The sequence below is a fragment of the Chrysemys picta genome, chromosome 12, assembly GCF_011386835.1.
Source record: "Chrysemys picta bellii isolate R12L10 chromosome 12, ASM1138683v2, whole genome shotgun sequence".
NCBI classification, from domain to species: domain Eukaryota; kingdom Metazoa; phylum Chordata; order Testudines; family Emydidae; genus Chrysemys; species Chrysemys picta.
In genome coordinates, this window is record NC_088802.1 from 20,149,939 (window position 1) to 20,176,299 (window position 26,361).

General features: G+C 42.9%; 3 protein-coding genes across 3 annotated transcripts; all 3 read right to left on the minus strand.

The window, feature by feature from the left end:
• Window positions 1-2,340: 2,340 nt before the first annotated feature.
• On the minus strand, window positions 2,341-3,273 carry LOC103306802 (olfactory receptor 5V1-like). The gene has a single exon (XM_008175964.1). The coding sequence runs from the start codon at window positions 3,271-3,273 to the stop codon at window positions 2,341-2,343; it is 933 nt and encodes a 310-aa protein (XP_008174186.1).
• A 6,131-nt stretch (window positions 3,274-9,404) lies between these two features.
• On the minus strand, window positions 9,405-9,827 carry LOC112060724 (olfactory receptor 5I1-like). The gene has a single exon (XM_024112471.1). It carries the CDS (start codon window positions 9,825-9,827, stop codon window positions 9,405-9,407), a length of 423 nt encoding a protein of 140 aa, XP_023968239.1.
• A 15,198-nt stretch (window positions 9,828-25,025) lies between these two features.
• On the minus strand, window positions 25,026-25,964 carry LOC101941537 (olfactory receptor 5A1-like). Its single transcript, XM_024112464.1, has one exon. It carries the CDS (start codon window positions 25,962-25,964, stop codon window positions 25,026-25,028), a length of 939 nt encoding a protein of 312 aa, XP_023968232.1.
• Between the last annotated feature and the right edge of the window lie 397 nt (window positions 25,965-26,361).

Genomic DNA, 26,361 nt, shown 5'->3' on the forward strand with positions numbered 1-26,361 from the left:
GCTCATCAAGAGGGATACTACCAGAACAAATGTAATGTGGAAGAGGGGATAGGGACTTGCTGAACCTGTGACAGACGAGGGTGGCAGCACTGCTCGAGCGAGACTACTGAGTCTAGGGGCATATAAGGGTGGCTGCTTGGAAGTGTTAATTACCAGAGCAAGTCTGAGTGGACCAGGTCAATGTGTGTGTGTGTGTGCACGCGTGTTCAGCTGCTTCTGGGGCTGGAGGAACCCAGCCCTGGGGAACCCAGGTCCTGCAGGATAGCTCCATTGGGAGGGGACTTGCAGAAGGGAGAAGAAGGGCTCGATATGAAGACACAAGTGACACAAGCAGTACATTGATAGAATTACAGAAACACCCCTCCTGTCCCCCCCACAGAAAAGTAACTCTAATAAATGAACATACCCCAAAGTAATGGGCAAATCTGGTAACAGGTAGCAAGAACCATGGCAAAAGAGGGGAGAGAAGAAGAAGGAATTAGGTGGAAGAAACCCCTAAACTTTTATACTAGCAGTTAGGGATGTAGCAGACCCTTTTCAAGTGCCCGATAATGAGAGAGATTTTAAAAAGGGATCTGCTTCCTCCCATGTGGGTGCCCTAACCACTGCGATATGGGATTCCTGATATGTGTCTCAATCGCTCCTAACAGAGCCTTAATTCCTTTGTGCATCTTGGCCCAGCTGGGGATCACACTCATTATTAGTTATTATTAGTGGAGACAGAGACATTAATAGTGATGAATCCTACAAGATACTACAGATATTAAATAGGGTTTTCAACAAAATACTCTAGAAGAACTACAGATTGCAATAGACAAAGATGTTCTTTTCATGGAACTGGCCAGATCCTCAAGTGCTATGAAATAGCCATAGGTCCATTGCAGTCAGCGGGTCAGATTGAAAGAAATATTGGCCTAGAGAGAGAGAGAGCGTGCGCATGAATGGCTCTAGATCCTGGTGCTTCTAGCACTCACCCAAGATGGAGACCCAGGTGTGACGGGTTGGGTCACAGAAACCCCCTTAGAGCTGTCAATTGATGTGCCAAGACTACTACTGCCCCTGCTCTCCTGCCCTGGGAGCTTGGGACTTCAGTCTCCTGCCTGGTTTGAGCCAGACCCGCTAGCCTGCTGCAAACCCAGAACCAGGTCTGAGCCACGTCCCCCAACAGCTGCAGGCTTGAACTGAAAGCAGCTTAAGAAGTGTTTCTGTCTTCAACACGCAGATGCCCAACTCCCAATGGGGTCCAAACCCCAAATAAATCCATTTTACATAAAACATAAACATAAAGCTTTATACAGGGTAAATTCATAAATTGTTCGCCCTCTATAACACTGATAGAGAGATATGCACAGCTGTTTGCACCCCGGTATAAATACCTACTCTGGGTTAATAAGTAAAAATACAGAAAGTAGGATTTAAGAGGTTCCAAGTAAAATAAAAACCTGCAAGTCTATGCCTAATACAGTAAGAAAATGAATACAGATAATACCTCACCCTCAGAGGAGTTCCAGTAAGCTTCCTTTTATAGACTAGTCTCCTTCTAGTCCGGGTCCAGCAATCACTCACGCCCTTGTAGTTACTGTCCTTTGTTCCAGATTCTTTCAGGTATCCTTGGGGGTGGAGAGGCTCTCTTTTGAGCTAGCTGAAGACAAAATGGAGGGGTCTCCCAGGGGTTTAAATAGACTCTCTCTTCTGGGTGGATACCCCTCCCTCCTCCTGTGTAGAATTCCAGCTACAAGATGGAGTTTTGGAGTCACATGGGCAAGTCACATGTCCATGCATGACTCAGAACTTACAGGTAGCAGCCAGGGTTTACACGCTACATTGAATGTCCTCATATAGACTTATGTGGATTGGAGCCTTCCAAGATCCATTTTCCGTTAAGTGCTTCTTGATTGGGCACTTAACTTGCAAATTCCTTTCTAAAGAAGCTGACCAAATGCCTTACTAAGGCTATTTAAAAACCAAACAAGTATGCAGCCAATATTCATTACTTCAAATACAACAATAACACATGAATACAAATAGGATGAATATATTCAGTAGATCATAACCTTCACATAGATATGTTATATGACATAGGTAGCATAAAACATATTCTAGTTATGTCATATACATTCATAAGCATATTTCCATAAAGTCTTATGGGGTGCAACATCACAACAGGATCCCGTCCCCTTGGGCTCCAGTGTCTCTTCTATCCAATGGGGATATGGCCTGCTGAGTTCAATGGAAGCACAGCTGAGGCTTTGGCCCAAAATGTCAGATACCTGAGCTGAGAATCTCCCAAACACAAGTTACCCAGTTCTATGCTCATTTAAAAAAAAAATAACATTGACACTACTTGAGAAATTTGATTTTCCCCAACATTTTCCCTACAGCTGTTTTCACCTCCTTATTTTTCAGGCTGTAGATGATGGGATTTAACATGGGGGTCAAGATGCTGTACTGGAAGGAGAACATTTCATCCAGCATCACAGAGGAGACTGAGCTGGGTTTTGTGTACTGGAAAAAAGCTGTCAAGTACAACAAACCAACCACAATAAGGTGGGAGCTGCAGGTGGAGAAGGCTTTACGCCTGCCCTCCGCAGAGCATATCCTTAGGATAGTGGAGATGATGTGAATGTAGGAGATTAGGGTGAAGAGAAAGGAGCTTGATCCAAATATCACAATAGAAGTAAGAAGCACCACTTGATTGGTGAGGGTCTCAGTGCAGGACAGTTGTAAGAGAGGAGGGAGCTCACAGCTGAAATGATGGATTTGGTTGTACTCACAGAAATGCAACTTGAGAGTAAAAACAGTGTTAAGAAGGGCATAAAAGAAGCCCATGGTCCATGCCCCACTCACCAGCAGAACACAGATCCCTTTGCTCATTCTCTCCATGTAACGCAATGGGTCACAGATGGCAGTGTAGCGATCATAAGCCATGGCTGAGAGAATGAAAACTTCAGCACCAGCTGAGAGGAGGATGAAGAACATCTGAGTAATGCAGCCATTGACAGAAATAGTTTTGTGGTCTGCGAGTAAGTTAATCAGCATATTAGGCACCGTGACCGAGGAATAGCAGATATCAACAAAGGATAAATGGAAGAGGAAGAAGTACATAGGGGTGTGAAGGTGAGAATCAGTTCTTATCACCAACATGATCACTATGTTACCACCCAGAGTTATTAGGTAAATAACTAAAAACACCAGGAAGAGGAAAATCTGCATCTGTGGGTCACTGGAAAGTCCCAGGAGGATAAATTCGGTCACCATGGTTTGATTTTTCATTTATTCAGGAAATCTGTGACCTGGAAGACCAGGAAAAAAATGAAATTAACACTTATCATAAAAATAAACTGAAAGAGTATGTGGAGATCATCTGTTCCATAGGATGAATGTAAAGAGCGTCCTATTCCATTCTGTAAAATATGTGTTTTAAGTAGACTAAATTGAGAGAGAGAGATGTCAGATGGTATTTGTGTGTTTTAAATAGACAAAATAGACTGGCTACACAAAAGGCCTTGGGCACCTGCCACTTTAGACGCCTAAATCCCAGAATCAGGTCCTACTGTTATTCACAAATACCCTGCTCAGTTCTGACTAAGGGATAGTCTGATTTGGGGCTCCCTCAGTCTCTCCTCTTTAAGCTGTTCCTCTGTGGATAAATCATAAAAAGAGGCAGTGTAGGGTTACTGGATACTTGGTCTTCTGCATCCAGGGTGAGTGTTCAAACCACCAGGCTATAGAGGAATTTCTCTCTCTCTCTCTCTGATTGGCTGCAATGAAACTATGGCCAATTTACAATAGCTGGACATCTGGCCAAATCTATAAAAAATAATCTCCTTCTCCGTTACAGTCTGTCAGTTGTTCTAGACTATTTTGTTGAAAACCCTATTTAATATTTGTAGTATAAAATTGGATTCTTACCTATTAAAATCATTAGGATTTTTCAAGAAGAATAAGAATCATAGAACTGGAAGGGACCTCGAGAAGTCATCTACTCCAGTCCCCTGCACTCATGGCAGGACTAAGTATTATCTAAACCATCCCTGACAGGTGTTTGTCCAACCTGCTCTTAAAAATCTCCAATGAAGGAGATTGCACAACCTCCCAAGGCAATTTATTGCAGTACTTAACCACAGTTAGGATGTTTTTCCTAATGTCTAACTAAACCATCCTTGCTGAAATTTAAGCCCATTGCTTCTTGTCCTATCCTCAGAGGTTAACAATAACAATTTTTCTCCCTTCTCCTTTTAACAACCTTTCATGTGCTTGAAAACTGTTATCATGTCCCCTCTCAGTCTTCTCTTCTCCAGATTAAAGAAATCCATTTTTTTTTCCAATCTTCCCTCATAGGTCATGTTTTCTAGACCTTTAATAATTTTTGTTGCTCTTCTCTGGACTTTTTCCAGTTTCTCTACACCTTTCCTAAAATTTGGCGACCAGTACAGGACACAATACTGCAGTTGAGGCTTAATCAGTGTGGAGTAGAGTGGAAGAATTACTTCTCGTGTCTTCCTTACAACACTCCTGTTAATACATCCCAGAATTATTCCTTGACTTTAGCACAGCTTTTGATACGGTCTCCCACAGCATTCTTGACAGCAAGTTAAAGAAGTATGGGCTGGATGTATGGATTGTAAGGTGGATAGAAAGCTGGCTAGATCATCAGGCTCAACGGGTAGTGATCAATGGCTCCAGGTCTAGTTGGCAGCCGGTATCAAGCAAAGTACCCAAGGGTCTGTCTTGGGCAGGGCCGACTCCAGCTTTTTTGCCACCCAAAGTGTCGAAAAAAGAAAAAAAAAATAGAAATACACGATTGAGCTGATGCCAAAGTGCGGCCAAAGAGGAAGACAGGGAGTGAAGGACCTGCCGCCGAATTGCTGCTGAAGACTGAAGCGGAATGATTCAGCTGCCGCCGAATTGCTGCTGCCCCAAAACAGATGGTCTGCCGCCCCTTTCTATTGCCCTCCTCAGGCACCTGTTTCCTTCACTGGTGCCTGGAGCCAGCCCTGGTCCTGGGGCCGACTTTGTTCAATATCTTTATTAATGATCTGGAGGATGGTATTGATTGCACCCTCAGCAGGTTTCAAAATGACACTAAACTGGGAGAAGTGGTAGATATGCTGGAGGGTAGGGATAGGACACAGTGAGACCTAGATGAATTACAGGATTGGGCCAAAAGAAATCTGATGAGGTTCCATAAGGACAAGTTCAGAGTCCTGCACTTAGGATGGAAGAATCCCATGCATTGCTACAGACTAGGGACTGAGTGGCCAAACTCTCATTAGACAGAAGGGAAAAGGGGAGGGATAGGAAAGAGAAGAAATAAAGTGGCAAAGGAAAAGGAGGCGGGGTGAAGAAGAAGAAGACAGAGCAAGAGAAAGTCTCACATCTCAGGCTGTATTTGGGATTTAGCTGGAGGCAGTCATGGTGTCATCTTCCTCCCTCTCTCTGGACCAGTCTGGTCAGGACGTCTCTCAGGATTAGGATGAAGAAGTTCTGGGGTCCCAGGAAACAGTGCGGGTGTTAGCCATGATGGTGACACTCATTCCAGTAGCCAACTTTTCTACTCAAAGTCTCTTTCTTTAAGAACTCCAAAAGGGACTGATGGGTGCAATAGCCCATCCCCTCATTACTTTGCTCACCAATTAGGCCTCATTTGATACCATGTGAGACTGAAAAATCAGTGTCTTATTTATTTATGAGGCATGATCTTAGCACAGTTTGTGAGTTCTATCAGGAGACCTTTTCCTTTGGACTAATTCAGTCTCTCTTTCTCACTCCCTTTATTGTCCTTTTCCATCACCATTTGCTATTATAGGCTACTGTGACATCTGATGAACTGTGACATACATTCTGCAGTTGAGCTCACAGTGGAGCTTGGGTTGTTTAGTCTGACAAAGAGAAGGCTGAGGGGGGATATGATTGCTATCTTTAAATATATCAGAGGGATAAATACAAGGGAGGGAGAGGAATTATTCCAGTTTAGTACTAATGTGGACACGAGAACGAATGGATATAAACTGGCCGTGGGGAAGTTCAGGCTTGAAATTAGACGAAGGTTTCTGACCGTCAGAGGGGTGAAATATTGGAACGGCCTTCCAAGGGAAACGGTGGGGGCGACGGACCTGTCTGGTTTTAAGATTAAGTTAGATAAATTTATGGAGGGAATGGTTTAATGGTAAAACATAGCAGCCAAGGAAAACCAAGCAATGGTACGTAAATAGTATAATGGCCAACAGGGGTCAGGCTAGAGACTCTTGCCTACATGCTCGGGGTCTTACTGATCGCCATATTTGGGGTCGGGAAGGAATTTTCCTCCAGGGTAGATTGGCTGAGCCTCTGGAGGTTTTTCGCCTTCCTCCGCAGCATGGGGCAGGGATCACTAGCAGGAGGGCCTCTGCCGATTGAAGTCACTGAAACACAGGATTGGGGACTTCAAAGGCAAAGTCCAGGGAAGGGTTTTGTGGCCTGCAGCATGCAGGGGGTCAGACCAGATGATCATAATGGTCCCTTCTGACCTTAAAGTCTATGAGTCTATGAGTCTATGAAGGTGAACTAGGCTGAATTATTACAACATGTATTAAACTCTGCAGTCCATTTGTGAGGTTCTTTCCCCCAAATTACAGAAGGTTATTACCATCAATCTCCATTAAGCACCAACAAAATACTAGTCTCGGTGCTTAAGATGAAATTAAAGAGAGTCTATGACCCAGAGAGCTTAAATATAATAGATAATAAAGAAGTGGTCTCTTCAGTTTCTCGGTCTATCTATCTAATCTGTCCTGTGTTATATAGGAGGTCAGACTAGGGGATCACACAGGTCTCTTCTGGCTTTTGAAACTATGAAATCAGTTCCTTGTTATACTTGGCAGTTTACAAATATTAGATATGATACAGAAATTTTCATCACACAGGAAGCTCCGTATTTTGACATTTTGTTTAATCCCAAAAGGGGCCGAAGAGAGAGAATTCTTCATCTGATGAAAATGTTGACATTTCAAGAGGCTAGGATGAGGAAATGACTAAATATTTCATTTTAAAATTTGATTGTAACAAAACATTTCCTCTTGAAGTGTCCATTTCAAATGAAATCTTTCATGTTAAATGAACATTTTTATTTACAACGAGCTTGAGATGAGTCATTTTGTTGTCAATTTAAGTGAAAATATCAATTCAAAATGAAAGTTCTCATTTTAATTGAACATTTTGAAATAAAACTTTCATTTCATTTTGAGATGTAAATTTGAAATGGAATCTCCCGCCCCCCCCCAAAGAAATATTTTTCTTCAAAATTCAGATTTTCCCACAGAAAATTTCTATCTTGAAGAAACAACACTTTCAGACTTTGCTTTCCAAACATGGGAAAAGTTTTGACCAGAACTAACAAACATAGAATTGGTCATCATTCCTGTTCTAAAGAAATTACAGTACAACAGAGTGATGCTTAATAGGCAGGACACCCGGCAAAAGCAGGAGGTGAGAGTAGCTAAATCATGATATTTTCTATTCAATGAGCTGGTTGCAAAAGTTGTGAATTTTGATGAGAAAAAGGAGCATGATTTTCGTCATTAAAATATTCCCATTTTCAACCAGCTCTATTCATTTTTTGTGAAGAATGTGAAAGAAGAAATTCTCCCTGTGAAACTGGGAGGAGAGGGTGGTGTCTTTCTTAACTGGGAAGGGAGTTCATTCTGTTAGTACAAGGCTGAGATGGGAAGAGATATGGGACTACCAGTGGGAACATGGATGATTGTGTGATTCAAGTCAGAGACAGGAATGGAAGAGATCAGGCTTCAATATCTTCCTCTCCACTGACTTTCTGACTGACCTTGGGCATGTCACTGGGACTACATTTTCCCCATCCAATAGGAGTAGGGCACCTAACTTGCCAAATTCTTTTGAAAATCCCAGCCTGCTGGCTGACTCTTCATTTACCTGAGACGATATCTCTGCAATTCAACTTTGACAAAAGGTGGATTCTGAATCATAACTTTATTCACTGAGGCAAGATCCTCAGCTGACATATCTCAGTGTAGCCCTGTTTCTTTCAGTGGAGTCATGTTGCTTTCCACCAGCTGCGGTGCTGCATCTAAGGGGGAATTTCACTGGGGTGCATAGAGCCAGCACCACTTCCTATTATGTTTAGGATTTAAGTGGAAATTTGATGACACACGGGTCTTTCCAACTCAACGGTGAGTGAAATGTGAGGAATGTAAAATCACTTTAGAATATGGACACTATGGGCCAGATTCCCAGTTCATGTAAATCCACCTAGTTCCATTGATTTAATGGCGCTATGTCAATTTACATCCAGAGTTCACAAAGAGACATAGCTGTTCTAATGCTGAGCATTTTAGTGGATAACTTTTAGGTGATTTTTTTTTTAATCACTTAGTTTCCAGAGCCTGAGTTGTGCGGCCAGGCTCCCTACACAGTGAAAGGGGAGACAAAGGCACCTAAGAATGGGATTTTAAAAAGCCAACATGACAGATGGTTCCTTAGCCAATGGGAAAGGCCAAGCAGAGGGTTGTGTTCTAAATCCTGCGGCTATCACAGGAGTTCAGTCCCTATCTCCTCTGGGGGAAGGCACCTCCTTCACCTAGGAATTATCAGCTGGAAAACTTCTTATCCCACCTAATATGGCAAGAAACCATGGTGAGAGAGGGGAGAAAAGAAGAAGGAATTAGGGGGAGGAAACCCCTCAGCTTTTATCCTAGTAATCAGGGATGTAGCAGACCCTTTTTGAGTGCCTGATAAGGAGAAAAATTTTAAAAAGGGATCTGTTTCCTCCCCTATGGATGTCCTAACCACTGCGATATGGGATACTTGATATGTGTCTCTCTCAATCTCTCCTAATAGAGCCTTAATTCCTATGTGCACCTTGGCCCAGCTGGGGATCACACTATTTATTATTCTTAGAGATGGACATTAAAAGGGATGAATCCTATAAGATACTACAGATATTAAATAGGGTTTTCAACAAAATGCTCTAGAAGAACTACAGAATGCAAAAGACAAAGATGTTCTTTTCATAGAACTGGCCAGATCCTCAAGTGGTATAAATTGGCCATAGCTCCATTCAAGTCAGTGGGTCAGATTGAAAGAGATATTGGTCGAGAGAGAGCATGAATGGCTCTAGATCTTGGTGCTTCTAGCACTCACCCTAGATGGAGACCCAGGATCCCGTCCCATTTGCTCCAGTGTCTCTTCTACCCAATGGGGATGTGGCCTGCTGAGTTCAATGGAGCCACTCTGATTTACACTAGCTGAGGCTTTGGCCCAAAGTGTCAGATACCTGAGCAGAGACACAAGCTATCCACATTCTATGCCCCTTTTTTTAAATAAGATTGACAGTACTTGAGAAACATGAGGGCAGAAACAGTGTTAAGAAGGGCATGGAAGAAGTCTATCACCTATGCACCACTCTCCAGCTGAACACAGGTCCTTGTGCTCACTGTGTTCATGTAACGCAGTGGGTCACAGATGGCAGCGTAGTGATCATAAGCCATCGCTGAGAGAATACAAATTTCAGTAGCAGCTAGTAGAAAAAAGAAGAACATCTGTTCAATGCAGATATTGACAGAAATGGTTTTGTGCTCTGCTAGGAAATGCACCAACATATGAGGGACAATGGCTGAGAAATAGCAGATATCAACAAAGGATAAATGAGACAGGAAGAAGTACATTGGGGTGTGAAGGTGAGGATCAGACCTTATCACCACCATGATCACCATGTTTGCCAAAAGCGTGACTAGGTAGACAACTAAAAACACCAGGAAGAGAAAAATCTGCATCTGCAGGTTATTGGAAAGTCCCAGGATAATAAATTCAGTCATCTTGGTTTGATTTCCCATTGATCCTTACTCAGGAAAGCTGACCTGTCAGACTGGAAAAAATAAAATTAACACACAAGTAAATTGAAATGTCCTGTGGACATCATCTGATCACTAGGATGAATGTAAAGAGAGGCCTACTACATCCTATTAAATGTGTATTTAAAATAGACAAAAATGGGCTAGATGCAGAAAAGGACTTTGGCACCAAATTACTCCTTTAGTTGCCTAAATCCCAGGATCATGCCCCACTGGTATTCACAGAAACTCTGCTCAACTGTGACATTGGGACAGTTGGACATAGGGCTCCCTCATTCTCTCCTGTTGAAGCTGTTCCACTGTGGTTAAATAATAAAAAAGCTTTGGAGCAGAGGGACTGGATACTCTGTCTCCTGCATCTGAAGGTGAGTGCCCTAACCACCAGGATATAAAGTCACCCTTGTTGTCTTTCTCTTTCCTAATATCTCTTTCATCTGTCCTATTAACTTCAATAGAGCTATGGCTGATTTACCGCAGCTGGCGATTTGGCCTATTTATGCCTATGGAGCTATGGCTGATGCACACCAGCATGGGATCTGGCCAATTCTATAAATACTCTACAAAAACTACAGAATGTAATATCTGTAGTATCTTACTGGATTTATCCCTATTTGTCATAGGTTTCACCCCCCACTCTGAACTTTAGAGTACAGATGTGGGGACCTGCATGTGAATCCCTAAGCTGAATTACCAGCTTAGATCTGGTCTAGCTGCCACCACCCAAATAGTTTGAGTCATTTGGGAAACTCTGTCTTCCCCCCCAAAACCTTTCCCTTGCTGGGTAGCCTTGAGAGACTCCTCTACCAATTCCCTGGTGAACACCGATCCAAACCCCTTGGATCTTAAAACAAGGAAGAATTACTCATTCCCCCCACCCCCTTTTTCCCCCACAAATCCCTGTTCAGTCCAGATCCAATTCCCTTGGATCTAAAAACAAGGAAAATTCAATCAGGTTATTTTAAAAAAAGGCTTTTAATTAAAGAAAAGAAAGGTTAAAAAAAACAACAACACACACCTCTGGGAGAGATTAGCATACCAGCTACTCTCACAGACAACAGATTCAAAACACAGAGGATGTTCCCCTGGGCAAAAACTTAGTTACACAAAAGAATAAACCAATTAGATTAACTACCTAAAGACAAGTTATAATAAGAAAATAAACATAAACCTATTTATTCCCTTTCTAATACACACTGCTCTGTAAAGAGGCTGATTCCTTGATCTTTTCCACTCTAGGGTCAGTTTCAGTTTGGCCAAACAAAGGAATCTTCCCTCCTTCCTTTTGAAGCAGCTTATCCCCCCATTGTTTCCTCTGGTCAGGTGTCAGCTAGTCTAGGTGAACTTCTTACCCCTTTACAGGTAAAAGTGGCATTAACCCTTAACTATCTGTTTATGACACCATTAAAATCTCTAGAAGAAGAGGAAGAAACCTCCAAGGCCTAGAAATTCTGGTGTCCAACCTAATGGGATATATAGCCTGTCAACCCAAACCAGTATGGAGAATGTGACATTCATAATAATTATCAATTACCTCTAAAGTGTGCCTCAGAAGACCTTATCTGAATCACAGCTTCCTCCCCAGGAGAGTGTTTCGTGTGGAGGTGGGCAACCTCATGTATCAGGAAACTGTTCCAACAACCACAGATCATTTGTGACAACAGAGTGAAAAGGACTCATTTTATAAACCAAGAAGTGATCTGAGCTTGTCTTTTGGCAAAACCAGGAGAGAGAGCCTGGAACAAATGAATGCTCCAACACTGGAAATAATCAAACGACAACACCGGGAAACAAATGACTGAGCATAGACTCACTGCAGAAATGAGAGCTTTATTCCAAAGAGGAGAATTTACACAAAGGAGATTGAAAGCCTGAAAAGGGAGATTAGTCATATAGAACTACATACAAACATTTTGGTGGGAGCAGTGACATAGATTAAAACAGAAGCCAGAAATGGAAGAAAATTTGAGGACAAATAAGAGTGAAAGAGCACCTGAAGAAAGTCGAGAAAATATGAAGGATTTCTTAATCAAGATCATGCAGACTGATCATGCAAATTGATCATGCAGCGCTACCAACTGTAAAATGTGCAGACCATCACACACTGGATGACATAATGCAAGCACTTAATGAAGTGTTCAAGGAAACTGGAGAAAAACACAACAAGGATTATCCAGTACAATTATATAATTTATGGTACAGTAACAGTAGCAGATCATTGTTTAACATCAAGTCATCTGAACATATGAATCATTGGAAAACTTCCTATCTTCAAGAACCTCCATGGAAATTAAGGTGAAAAGAGAAGAGTACGGTTTTTCATTGAGATACCAGCCTACTGGATGAATATGAGAAACATCGTTTAAGAGAAAAGAGCAACAAACAGCCTTGGAAATGAAATATCAGCTGAGTGAAAGGATATGAAAGTTATGAAGGAATAATGTAAAGAGAAGCTGATCACTTGGAGCAGGGGAGGGCAAACTTTTTGGCCTGAGGGCCGCAACGAGTTTTGTAAATTGTACAGAGGGCCGGTTAGGGGAGGAGGTTGTGGCCCGGCCCCCACCTCTTATCTGCCCCCCCTGGGATTCCCGCACCATCCAACCCCCCTCCCCCCCGTTCCCTGACAGACCCCTGGGATCCCTATCCCATCCACCTCCTCCCGCTCCCTGTCCCCTAACCATCCCCGGACCCCCGCTGACCCATCCAACCCCTCCTCTCATTCCTGATGGCCTCCCTGGGACCCCTGCCCCATCCAACCACCCCTTCTCCATGTCCCTTGACTGCTCCCAGAACCCCTGCCCCTGAGTGCCCCCTGCCGCCCCATCCAACCTCCGCTCCTTCCTGACTGCCCCCCCGGGACCCCTGCCCCATTCAACCCCCTGTTCCAACCACCCCGACTCCTATCCACACTCCTGATCCCTGAACACCTCCCTGAACTCCCCTGCCCCGTGCTCCGTGCCCCCTTCCTGTGCTGCCTGGAGCACCAGTGGCTGACGGCCCTAGAGCCATGCCGCCCGGCTGGAACCAGGCCGCCCCACTGCACCGTGTCAGGCCCGGCTCTGCAGCAGAGCTTCCCCAGGAGTTCACAGCCCAGCCGCCCAGAGCATTGTGCTGGTAGTGGAGAAAGCGAGCTGAGGTTTTGGGGGAGGGGGAACAGCAGGGCAGGGGCCGGGGGTGAGTCTCCCGGACCAGGAGCTCGGGGTCCAGGCAGCACAGTCCTGTGGGCCGGATGTGGCCCGTGGGCCATAGTTTGCCCACCTCTGACTTAGAGTCATGGACTTGAAAGATTTCAGCACAGACTTATTAGTATAAAGCGAACAGTCACTTCACCAGAGACCGGAGAAGATTCTTTCATCTGATTGATGTTAAAAAACAGAATAGGCAAACATAGAGAGCCAATAAATGACACTGACGAGTTTCACTGCTTCTGGAAGGAAATCTGATGGATGGTGACAGGGAGAACTCTTCTCATACAGGAAAAAGTAAGAAAGAAGTTTGTATTGATCCTATGAATTATAGACTGACCACATGTTTACCAGCTATATGGAAACTTCTAACAATAATACTGGGAAAGAAGATCTGGATAGTGCTAGTTCACAATGGAATGCTGGTTCCTGAGCAAAAATGCAGCACAGTAAACATGAAAGGAACAAAAGGCCACCTCTGGCTAAACAGGAAGATCACACGATGCAAAACAAAGAAAGAAAAAAGTTAGCAATTTTGTGGATAGACTATCAGAGAGCATCCAACAGCGTCTCACAATCAAGGGACATTGAGACACTGAAAATGTCCAAGGTTCATCCAGAGATCATTTCCTTTCTGCAGCAATCTATGTTTAACTGGAGCACTCGATTGATGAGGTTCAAATTAAAAGAGAAATATTGCAAGGGGATTCCTCAGCACCAGTGCTGTTTGTGGTAACGATGCTGCCACTGACATGGATGCTTGTTGAGATATCCACAATTTACCATATCAGCAAAGAGCAACAACCAGTTAACAATTTGTTAGACATGAGCAGTCTGAAACTACATGAACAGTCACAAAAAGGAGCTACAGAGATTGATGATGTATGGAAAAGTTTGGTGAAGATATAAAACTACGGGTGGGTTGGCTAACTGTGTGTCAGCATCTGTAAAGATGGCCAGACTGGTACAACCTCATGACATACAGGTTAATTAAGGAACTATCTATGATATCTCAGTATGACCCCTACAAATATCTTGGAATCAGGGAACTGTTGGAGCTACAGCATAAGAAAAAGTGAGGAAAGAATATTACAGATGTATAAGAACTACCCTACAGAGAAAACTCAATGGCTCAGATCAAATTCTTAGACTTAATATGTGGGGGGATGCCAGTAGTACAGAACTTTGCTGGAGTGATCAAGTGGAATCAAGAGGAGAAGAAAAAACTTAACATCCAAAGAAGACAGCTTCCGGTAATGCATAGGATATTAGATAGCAACCAGGTCATGGACAGGATGTACATCCCATGATGCGATGAAGGAAAACATCTGCTATCTGTGGAAGAAGCAATTGACAATGAAGACTATAATATCAAAATATATGAGGCATTAACCAGAATAAAGATCATCTGGTCACGATAACAAGCAATGACTGAGCTGCATCCAAGCCCAAGAAAGCATGAAAGAAAGGAGAAAGCAACCTGCCAAAAAAGATTTGAAAGGTTTACATAGAGATCAATGCATGAACAGTGGTGGAGAGAGATCAAACCTATTGGTGATAGAAGATTAACAAATTGATGATTTTAGAAGCATCCCTCAAAAAAGAGACAAAGCCTCATTATGAGTGGACAAGAAAAATCTTTAATTATTTAAGAAGTAAAATTGACTGACAACTGCTCCCCGAAGATATTGTGTAGCCTGTGTTGAGCAACTGCTAGAGCCTATCTGGGAGAGAATATATGAACAGACACAGTGAGGTTGCTAAGTGTCTGCACTGGAGACTGTGCGCAAATCCATGCTTGCCACAAACTATGTGCTATTACGAACACCAAACTGAAAGTGTTCTAGAGAACGAAGATTTATGGGATCTGGCAATTGTCACAGACTGAATGGTGTGGTAAAACAGGCCACACATAGTTGTAGAAAAGACAACAAACAAGCCCATGTTAATTGATGTTGCCATGCCAGCAGACAGAAACATAAAAAAAAAAACAAGTCGAGAGGATGGCAAAGTATGAAGAACACAGCATTGAAGGCACGCAATTATAGAAAACTAGAACAAAGACAATCCCAGCAGTTATTGGAGCACAAGGTGCAAGCACTAGGGGTAAAACATGTTAGGATTCCAAGACATCTTGGTCAGTGACTTGCAGCCGACAGCGCTCTTAGGCACTGCGAGAATATGCAGGAAAGTCAAATGACAATAAATGTACTTGAGAACCTAAAATGTAGGAATGCTGTAGATGTTTTAACAAAACTCCTGAGCACACAACCCTACAGAGTCCGTTCAGCCAGGATTTATTGGTGACTCATGGGGATACATGTTAAACAGCAGATTTCTTCTTTTAAAGCTTAAAGATTTAATACGTTGGGAAAGCTATTTCTTTTTTTAAAAATCTGGCTCATGAAATACTGAGGGACATTAATAATGGTCATAATAAAGGAATGTGCCCAGCAAACACTTTCTAGGTACACTGACATAATTTGAAAGAGAAGGGTCTGACTGAAAATTAATGGGACTTTCGTGCCTAAAAATTACTTAAGTTCCTTTGAAAATCTGACCCAATGAGACTTTTGACTCAGTGTCCTGCAAGTCTGAATATCAAACTGCTCATACATAAGAGAATCTTTCCTGCCCTCTTGGAAGTGAGTGACTATTTTGACATTGATTTCTAAATGGAAATGGGAATGAAGCCAGTGTTCTGTCCATCACCAAATTGATGTTTAAACACAAATGTCCGCCAGAGAGAAACTAAATCTTTTTCCCATTATCAGCTCATCAGACAACTGAAGAGATCTTGTACTACATCCTGAATGTCACAGACAGATTCTGTGCAATGGGAACTCCAAAGCTAAATGCCTTCTCCAGAGAATGCCCTGCCCCTAACCTCACAATCCAATAACACACACACACACACACACACACACACACACACACACACACACACACATTACTGCTAACATGCACCAACTGATTTCATTTGTCTCAGTGCTGTTGAGAGTGAACAAGTGAGAGAGAGAGAGAGAGCAAGATCTGGGTGATTCATAGAGTAACTGGGTTGCCAGTCATGGCCTCTGTGCTGTAACTGACAGTGGGAGCAGAGTGTTGCATCCAGGCAGAAGTCTATGTTACTCTGCAGATAGACCCACCCTTGGATAAGTGGAGCAGATTCTGGTCCTTTGTAATTGAAAGATTAAAATGAATAGGAATATGAATCAACTCACCTGCCTTTTAAATGTGGATCATAAATATGGTGAGATCATTCTGACCTGTGATTTTCTCTGTATTCTTAGCCAAATCAATAAGTAGGTAGACTATCTAGTCTGTCTATCTGTATCTGGAATACAGCATCTCAAGACATCCAATAGGTCTATGGATGTGACCCTTGAACCCTTTACCCGGAGCAGTGAAACCACTCAAGGTGCGTAGGGTTATCTGTGGGAATGGAGCAAAAAGCCTTTCCTGAACTGCCTCCAAGACTAAAAGCTGATTTCTTGAGAATGGTTTAAATGCTGTTTTGTTCCCCAAGATCCCTGAAGTTCACTCTCTGTAAGAAGCTACCAGTAACACTGGGCTGGGTCAGCACTCAAGCAATCCTCTGTAGTGCCTGAAAATAAGAGCAATGAGACTTGGCTTATCACAGGATTTAGGTACACAATTTCAGCAACTGTCACTAAAAAAAAAAAAGTGTGTATTTAGGCTCCTATTTTCAAAACAGCCAAAGGAGCAAGACACCCTAATAGCAAACAGAGATAAACACTCTAGTAAAAGGTACATTTACAAGTTGAGAAAACAAAGATAAAAACTAACACGCCTTGCCTGGCTATTTACTTAAAAGTTTGAAATATGAGAGACTTGTTCAGATAGATTTGGAGAACCTGGATTGATGTCTGGTCCCTCTCAGTCCCAAGAGCGAACAACCCCCAAAACAAAGAGCACAAACAACAGCCTCCCCCTCCCCCAGATTTGAAAGTATCTTGTCCCCTTATTGGTCCTTTGGGTCAGGTATCAGCCAGGTTACCCGAGCTTCTTAACCCTTTACAGGTAAAAGGATTTTGGAGTCTCTGGCCAGGAGGGATTTTATGGCACTGTACACAGGAGAGCTGTTACCCTTCCCTTTATAGTTATGACAGGAGTAAATAGACTATATATATGATTTTGATACTGTCTCGCATGACCTTCTCATAAACAAATTAGGGAAATGCAACCCAGATGGAGCTACTATAAGGTGGGTGAATAACTGGTTGGAAAACCATTCCCAGAGAGTAGTTATCAGTGGTTCACAGTAATGCTGGAAAGGCATAACAAGTGGGGTCCCGCAGGGATCGGTTCTCAGTCCGGTTCTGCTCAATATCTTCGTCAATGATTTAGATAATGGCATAGAGAGTACACTTATAATCCTATCCTCCAATGCACTTGCAACCCTTCCCTGCTTGTTATCATGCGCAAACTTTATAATTCAAAATGTTCTGGACAAACTGGAGAAATGGTCTGACATAGGATGAAATTCAATAAGAACAAATACAAAGTACTCCATTTAGGAAGGAACGATCAGTTGCACACGTACAAAATGGGAAATGACTGCCTAGGAAGGAGTACTGCAGAAAGGGATCTGGGAGTCATAGTAGATCACAAAATAATATGATCAACAGTGTAACACTGTTTTAAAAAAAGCAAACATCATTCTGGGATGTTTTAGCAGGACTGTTATAAGCAAGACACGAGAAGTAATTCTTCCACTCTATTCCACACTGATTCGGCCTCAACTCGAGTATTGTGTCCAGTTCTGCGTGCCACATTTCAGGAAAGATGTGGACAACTTGGAGAAAGTACAGAGAAGAGGAACAAAAATGATTAAAGGTCTAGAAAACATGACCTGTGAAGGAAGGTTGAAAAAAAATGGGTTTGTTTAGTCTGGAGAAGAGAAGACTGAGAGGGGACAGGATAAAAGTTTTCAAGTACATAAAAGGTTGTTACACGGAGGAGGGAGAAAAATTGTTCTTCTTAACATCTGAGGATAGGACAAGTAGCAATGGGCTTAAATTGCAGCAAGAGTGGTTTAGGTTGGACATTAGGAAAAACTTCTTAACTATCAGAGTGGTTAAGCAGTGGGAAAAAAGTCCCTAGGGAATTTGTGGAATCTCCGTCTTTGGAGATTTTTAAGAGCAGGTTGGACAAACACCTGTCATAGATTCATAGATTCTAGGACTGGAAGGGACCTTGAGAGGTCATCGAGTCCAGTCCCCTGCGTGCATGGCAGGACCAAATACTGTCTAAACCATCCCTGATAGACATTTATCTAACCTACTCTTACATACTCCAGAGATGGAGATTCCATAACCTCCCTAGGCAATTTATTCCAGTGTTTAACCACCCTGACAGTTAGGAACTTTTTCCTAATGTCCAACCTAGACCTCCCTTGCTGCAGTTTAAGTCCATTGCTTCTTGTTCTATCTTTAGAGGCTAAGGTGAACAAGTTTTCTCTCTCCTCCTTATGACACCCTTTTAGATACCTGAAAACTGCTATCATGTCCCCTCTCAGTCTTCTCTTTTCCAAACTAAACAAACCCAATTGTTTCAGCCTTCCTTCATAGATCATGTTCTCAAGACCTTTAATCATTCTTGTTGCTCTTCTCTGGACACTCTGGTCCAGAGAAGAGCAACAAGGCATGGTTTGGATAATGCTTAGTCCTGCCTTGAGTGCAGGGGACTGGACTCGATTACATATCAAGGTCCCTTCCAGTTCTATGATTCTATGATGGCAATAAATAGCCATTGAGACAAAGGAGGAGATAAATTGTATGTTTATTCACCAAAAAGAACAAGGAGTCCAGTGGACCTTAAAGACTAACAGGTTTATTTGGGCATAAGCTTTCATGGGTAAAAAAATTGCACTTCTTCAGATACATTAATAGACTTTCAGGTGAATGAGCCCTTGATGGTGTGGCTGATGTGGTTGGGTCCTCTGATGGTGTCGCCGGAGTAGATATGGGGACAGAGTAGGCAAAGGGGTTTGCTACAGAGATTGGTTCCTGGGTTGGTGTTTCTGTGGTGTGGTGTGTAGTTGCTGGTGAGTATTTGCTTCAGGTTGGGGGGTTGTCTGTAAATGAGGACTGGCCTGCCTCCCAAGGTCTGTGAGAGTGAGGGATAATTTTCCAGGATAGGTTGCAGATCATTGATAATGCGCTGGATAGGTTTTAGCTGGGGGCTGTACGTGATGGTCAGTGGTGTTCTGTTATTTTCCTTGTTGGGCCTGTCTTGTAGTAGTTGATTTCTGGGTACCCGTCTCGCTCTGTCAATCTGTTTCCTCACTTCCCCAGGTGGGTACTGTAGTTTTAAGAATGCTTGGTAAAGATCTTGTAGGTGTTTGTCTCTGTCTGAGGGATTGGAGCAAATTCGGTTGTATCTTAGGGCTTGACTGTAGACAATGTATCATGTGATGTGTCCTGGATGGAAGCTGGAGGCATGTAGGTAAGTATAGTGGTCAGTAGGTTTCTGGTATAGGGTAGTGTTTATCTGACCATCACTTATTTGCACTGTAGTGTCCAGAAAGTGGATCTCTTGTGTGGACTGGTCCAGGCTGAGGTTGATGGTGGGGTGGAAATTGTTGAAATCATGGTGGAATTCTTCAAGGGCCTCCTTTCCGTGGGTCCATATGATGAAGATATCATCAATGTAGCACAAGTAGAGGAGGGGCACTAGGGGACAAGAGCTGAGGAAGCATTGTTCTAAGTCAGCCATAAAAATGTTGGCATATTGTGTGGCCATGCAGGTACCCATAGCAATGCCACTGACTTGACGGTATAAGTTGTCCCCAAATCTGAAATGGTTGTGGGTGAGGACAAAGTCACAAAGCTCAGCCACCAGGCGTGCTGTGGCCTTATCAGAGATACTGTTCTTGACAGCTTGTAGTCCATCCTCATGTGGAATATTGGTGTAAAGTGCTTCTTCATCCATGGTGGCCAGGCTGGTGATTTCAAGAAGATCACCAATGGATTGCACTTTCCTCAGGAAGTCGGTGGTATCTAGAAGATAGCTGGGAGTGCTGGTAGCGTAGGGTCTGAGGAGAGAGTCCAAATAGCCAGATAATACTGCTGAAAAAGTGCCAATGCCTGAGATGATGGGGCGTCCAGGGTTTCCAGGTTTATGGATCTTAGGTAGCAGATAGAATACCCATGGTCGGGGCTCTGGGGATGTGTCAGTGTAGATTTGTTCCCATGCTGTAGCCAGGAGTTTCTTGAGCAGATGATGTAGTTTCTTTTGTGTATTCCTCAGTGGGATCAGAGGCTAGTGGCCTGTAGAATGTAGTGTTGGAGAGTTGCCTGGCAGCCTCCTGTTCATAAATCTGTTAGCCTTTAAGGTGCCACTGGACTTGTTGTTTTTCACCAGAAAGGAAGTTTTGGGCAACACAAAATTATTCATGATTTTAAAACAAATTTTACTGAATTGTTTCAGCAGAACAATAAATATTGGGCTATATTCACAAAACAACAAGAGGTACAGGAGTCCCTCTGCTGTTACTTTTCTTGTAACTTCAGTCCATTGGTTAGGTCACTCTCCTTGCAGGTGGGGGACCATGGTTCTCTTCCCCTCTCTACCTGGGCAGGGGGAGGACAGAGATTTGAAGTGAGATCTCCCATCTCTGAGGAAAGTGCCTTAATATCTGGGCTATAAGGTATTCTGGAGTATCGAAGCTGTTCCACAATGTATAAATAACTAAAAAAAAATACTCAATGGACCAATGAGTTGAACCTACCAAAGGAGTCCCCTAACACTGAGCTACAGTGTAATTTTAGCCCAATGATTAGCCAAGTATTTTATATAAGTGGAATAGCCTTCAATAGGAAAACTTGAAAAAAGTCCACCCCCATGTATTTATATAGTGGTGGTTAGGGCCTTCAGCTGGGAGGTCAAAGTTTCAGTCCCTGCTGTGCAGGAGGTAGAATGGGGAATTGAACCCAGGTCTTCCAGAACACCAGTAATTAACACTGGGCTAATGGTTGGAAGAAGGGGCACCACCTCCTCTTTCAGGTAACTTGGTCAACCAAGTCCCATTGACTTGTGCTCTAAATCATTTAGGCACTTCTAGAAATGCCACATGCAGTTTCCATTACATGAGGGAAAATGTTGTAATTTGTTAAAAAGGAGAAATGCCCATGGTGCTCTCTCAGGCAAGACTTTATTCTTCCTTGTTTTGTTGAGCACCTTAAGGTCTGCCTGAGAAGAGTGCAATTATGATTTCTGTGTGTAAAGCAATGCAAGCTGGGATTTTCAAAGGAGCCTAAGGGAGTTAAGCACCCAACATGCATTGAAATGCAATTTTCACTCAGTCAGTGGGAGCTTTACAGGGAGTAAGGTCTGAGTAAAAGTTGAGATCAAACCTAAGGATTTGAGTATTAAAAAAGTACATTAGATTGGAATCTTGCTCATGAACGCTTGTCAGTCAAGGAAGAAACAAATATCTATTGTCTAGCACAGCTGATCTCAATCAGTGATTCATTGTCCTCCAAAGGTCTGTGGGCCATATTTTAAAAGGTCTTTAAGTGACTGAAGACACAGATAAGTACCTAGGACTACCTAGCTCCCATTGACTTCAAAGGGAGTTATGTACCTGGATGCTTTTGAAAATCCCAGTAGGCATCTAGCTTTCGAAATCTGGCCACATGGTCCTCTTCCTTCTGGCCTAGAGAGAGGAATATTTTGAAAACCAAGAACTGGGGAGACTGAAGTATTGGAAGTAGCAGTACAGAAATGAAAGAATTTGGAAGACCACTGACTAGTCCATTATTACATTTAGCAAAGTCACAAACACTCTAATTTAGTAAGGCAGATAGAGAGACTACAGAATGTACATCTGCACATCCATATACTCACACCATCCCTTGCAGAACAACCTGAAATATTAGCCATTATCTTCATTCTCATAAGCAGTGGCCATCATTCTGGCCCCTCCAAAGGGATAGATCTCTCTCTCCTACCATCCACAGACTGGGATGCAACTTCTATAATATTTTATGCCAGAGGTTCTGAAACTTAGGTTCATAACCCCCGCCCCCCCCCCCCTCCAGCCTCCAGGGTGTCATGTGGTTATTATATATGTCGCAAGCTGACAGTCTCCACCCTCAAATACCAATCCGCCTACAGGATTTATAATAGTGTTAAATATTTTTTTTAAATGTGTTTTTAATTTATAAGGGGGGTCACACTCAGAGAATTGCTATGTGAAAGGGATCACCAATACAAAAGTTTGAGAACCACTGTGTTACACTGACACCACTATATCTTATGCATATTTAGTAGGGTCCCCACCCCCTTATTTGTATTTCCTCATCCTACTAATATTGATGTGTCTTTCTTCTATAGGTTAGTATATTAATACATGTAACAACCATTTCAGATCATGATCAAACCCATCACCCCTTGTTTAAGCAGATTTGCAGTTATTACTTCCATGATCCTTGTAGCAACACTTACTGGAACATTCTCGCTCCTGCCATTGCGCAAGCTCTTCTTAGTTCCCAAAATCTAAAGGTAACGGCTGATCTGTGCCAAGGGTTACAGCCTACTTGACCACACTTATGCTAACTAATGCTTCAGCTAATATCATAAGGATACAGGCCTGTAGGTTTCTTGCATTACAGCTGAATATAATGAAAGCAGCTAAATATAATGAAGGTAAGGCACTGAATATAGTAAAGGCAAGCTAGTCCTATGAGCTACACCAGTCCCCAGATCCATGGGATATTTGGAAGACTATCAATATCTGGAACTCAAAAAGGGCAGTCAGGGAGAAGGGGCAAACCTGAGTCTAGGAGTAGCAAAGAGTTCATAGTCAGTTACAGGCCAGGGTCAATACCGAGCGTCAGAGTCCAAGTCCGGTTTCAGGGACCGAGTCAGGAGGCAAAGTCCAAAACAAGCCACAGTCAAGCCAGGAGTTCAGGAACATAGATCCAGAATAGTTATAGCAACTACAGAAGATCCATACTGTTGCCTGGACACTTCCCAGACCACCCCTTGGGTTTATATAGGGCAAGAAGCCAATCAGGTGCCGTGGGGCTATCTGCCTATCAAACCCTTGGGGTCTAACTTCTCAAGGTCTGTCTCCACAGCAGTCATGGGAAGTGGAGTGCAGGCTGGTTACAGCTGCTGCTGTGTAGTAGTTTGGATTGCTTAAGTGGCTAATACCTCTGCAGACCTGCATTCTGGACCCATGGGGTCTTATCCTTCAAATAAATAGAAATAAGAGTCTTGGTCTGGTTTAGGGTTTTAAAGTCACTGGGAGAATTAATAGGATTTGGGCGCCTCCCTTACAATCCTTTCAAATCCCAAACTTGATCTCTCTAACAACCAGGGTAAATCTTCATTGCTCACATAGGCTGAACTGAGTGTTTTCATTGTAAATTGCTTTTTAGGTTTTCTGAAGACACAAAACCAAACAAAAACCCGACACATGTATACAATAAGAATCTATGGATGTGACCTATTACTCTGCCATGGCCCATGGCCCCATTTGGGACCTCAGGACTGCAAAACCTAGCTAGGCAGGTTGGTCCAGCGTGGGAGTAAGGGGCATAGATATGGGGGGTGGGCAGAGTGGAGGTGAAAGGTGTGGCCATTTTACACTTGATTCTAACCAATAGGGAGGAAATGGTTGCAAATCTGAAGGTGGAAGGCAATTTTCGGAGAAAATGCTGGTGAAATGATAGATTTCATGACTGTAAGAAAAACAAGGAGTTCTGCAATTTCATATCTGAGTTTCTTCAGGACTCTTGGATGAAAGACACCTGGTCCTTGTGACTAATTACTGTTTAATTTATCAATTTGTTCCAAAACCTCCTCTATCGACAGCTCAATATGGGACACTTCCTCTAATTTATCACCTAATGTGAAGGGATCTCCCACCCATCTTCTGCAGTGAAGATTAATGCAAAGAATTCATTTAGCTTCTCCACAACAGCAATGTCTTTCCTGAATGCTCCTTTAGCATCTTGATCATCCAATGGCCGCACTGATTGTTTGTTTAGCTTCCTGCTTCTGATGTACTTAAAAAAAAATGTGCGGTTAGTTTTTGTGTCCTTAGCTAATTGTCCATCAGTTAGTCCCTCACTACGTGAGCAAGAATAACATAGGCAAACATCTGAGTGAGAGAAAACTCGGTACCACCTCAGAGCTCTGACCCATCCCATCCAAGATCCTATCTCCAACTGTAACCATCTCTGATGCTTCAGAGGAAGGAGACAAAGAAAACCCTCCCAGAATACATTGGTGGGAGGATGCAGGATTCCTTCATGAACCGTGGTGTCTGGCTGAAACCCTGAAGCATGTCCTTCAGGAACGAAAGACATAAACCAGAAGTGAGGCCCAGGGTTGCTGAACCCTGCTCCACACCATCACACCATCATAAATTTATCCAAATCTTTCTTAAAACTAATTAAGTTGTGCATCCCTACAGCTCCTATGAGAAGGTTGTTCCAGAACTTCACCCTTCTGAGGGTGAGAAACCTTTCTCTAATTTCCAGCCTGAATTTGTTCATGGTCAGTTATATTAATTTGATTTTGTGCAAACAAGGAGACAGAATTAGGAACAGGAGCTCTGGAATAACCTTTTCCCCAGTGGTTATGGTACTCATCTCAGATGTGGGAGACCCCCACTTCAAGTGACTGAGATGGAGAAATGACTGAAACAAGGATCTGTCCCCACCCATGCATATGCCCTGGCCACTGCGTCATGGGATATCTCTCTCAATTTCTCCTGTTCAAGACCCTTTGTGAGTCTAACTCCAGCACCCATTGGTTCCAACGGAGCTTTGCTGATTTATACACCCTGGGGATTTGGCCTATTTACTTCAATGGATCTGCACTGATTTAGCAAGTGGAGGATTTGGCCCAAAGTGCCATTCTCTGAGCTGAGAATGTCCCAAACACTAATTACTCACAAATCTACACTCTCTGACTTAAAAAAAAAGAGAGAGAATCAACACTAATTGAGAATCCTGAATTTCCACAATATATTCCTTAGAGCTGTTTTCACCTCCTTGTTTTTCAGGCTGTAGACAATGGGGTTTAACAAGGGGGTCAAGATGCTGTACTGGATGGAGAACATTTCATCCAGAACCACAGAGGAGACTGACCTGGGTTTTGTGTACTGGAGAAAACCTGTCACGTACAACAAGCCAACCACAATCAGGTGGGAGCTGCAGGTGGAGAAGGCTTTACGTCTGCCCTCCGCAGAGCGTATCCTCAGGATGGTGGAGATGATGTGAATGTAGGAGATTAGGGTGAGGAGCAAGGAGCTCAAACCAAATACCAAAGCAGAAATAAGTAGCACCACTTGATTGGTGAGGGTGTCACTACAGGACAGTTGTAACAGAGGAGGGAGCTCACAGCTGAAATGGCTGATTTGATTGGGCCCACAGAAATGTAACTTGAGGGCAAAAATTGTATTAAGAAGGGCATAGAAGAAGCCCATGATCCATGCACCACTAACCAGCTGAACACAGATGCCTTTCCTCATTGTCTCCACGTAACGCAATGGGTCACAGATGGCAGCATAGCGGTCATAAGCCATGGCTGAGAGAATGAAAGCTTCAGCACCACCTGAGAGGATAAAAAGGAAGATCTGGGCAATGCAGCCATTGACAGAAATAGTTTTGTGCTCTGCTAGGAAGTTCATCAGCATATTAGGCACCGTGACTGAGGAATAGCAGATATCAACAAAGGATAAATGGAAGAGGAAGAAGTACATAGGGGTGTGAAGGTGAGAATCAGCTCTTATCACCACCATGATCACTATGTTACCACCCAGAGTGATTAGGTAAATAACTAAAAACACCAGGAAGTGGAAAATCTGCATCTGTGGGTCACTGGAAAGTCCCAGGAGGATAAATTCGGTCACCGTGCTTAGATTTTTCATTGTCATTTCTTCAGGAAATCTGTGACCTGGAAGACAAGAAAAAAATGAAATTAACACTTATCGTAAAAATAAATGGAAAGAGTATGTGGAGATCATCTGTTCCATTAGATGAACGTAAAGAGAGTCCTATTCAATTCTGTAAAATGTGTAGACTGAATTTAGAGAAAGAGAGATGCCAGATGGCATTTGTGTCTTTTAAATAGACAAAATAGGCTGAATACGCAAAAGGACTTAGGCGTCTAAAGTGGCAAAGTTCCAGAATCAGGTCCTACTGGTATTCACAAATACCCTGCTCAGCTCTCACTAAGGGATAATATGATGTAGGGCTCCTTCAGTCTCTCCTCTTGAAGCTGTTCCTCTATGGATAAATCATAAAAGAGGCAGTGCAGGGTTACTGTATACT

What these genes read in the sequence shown, in the direction of transcription:
- LOC103306802 (XM_008175964.1), bottom strand. Translation starts at nt 3,273, where the DNA reads ATGAAAAATCAAACCATGGTGACCGAATTTATCCTCCTGGGACTTTCC.
- LOC112060724 (XM_024112471.1), bottom strand. Translation starts at nt 9,827, where the DNA reads ATGACTGAATTTATTATCCTGGGACTTTCCAATAACCTGCAGATGCAG.
- LOC101941537 (XM_024112464.1), bottom strand. Translation starts at nt 25,964, where the DNA reads ATGACAATGAAAAATCTAAGCACGGTGACCGAATTTATCCTCCTGGGA.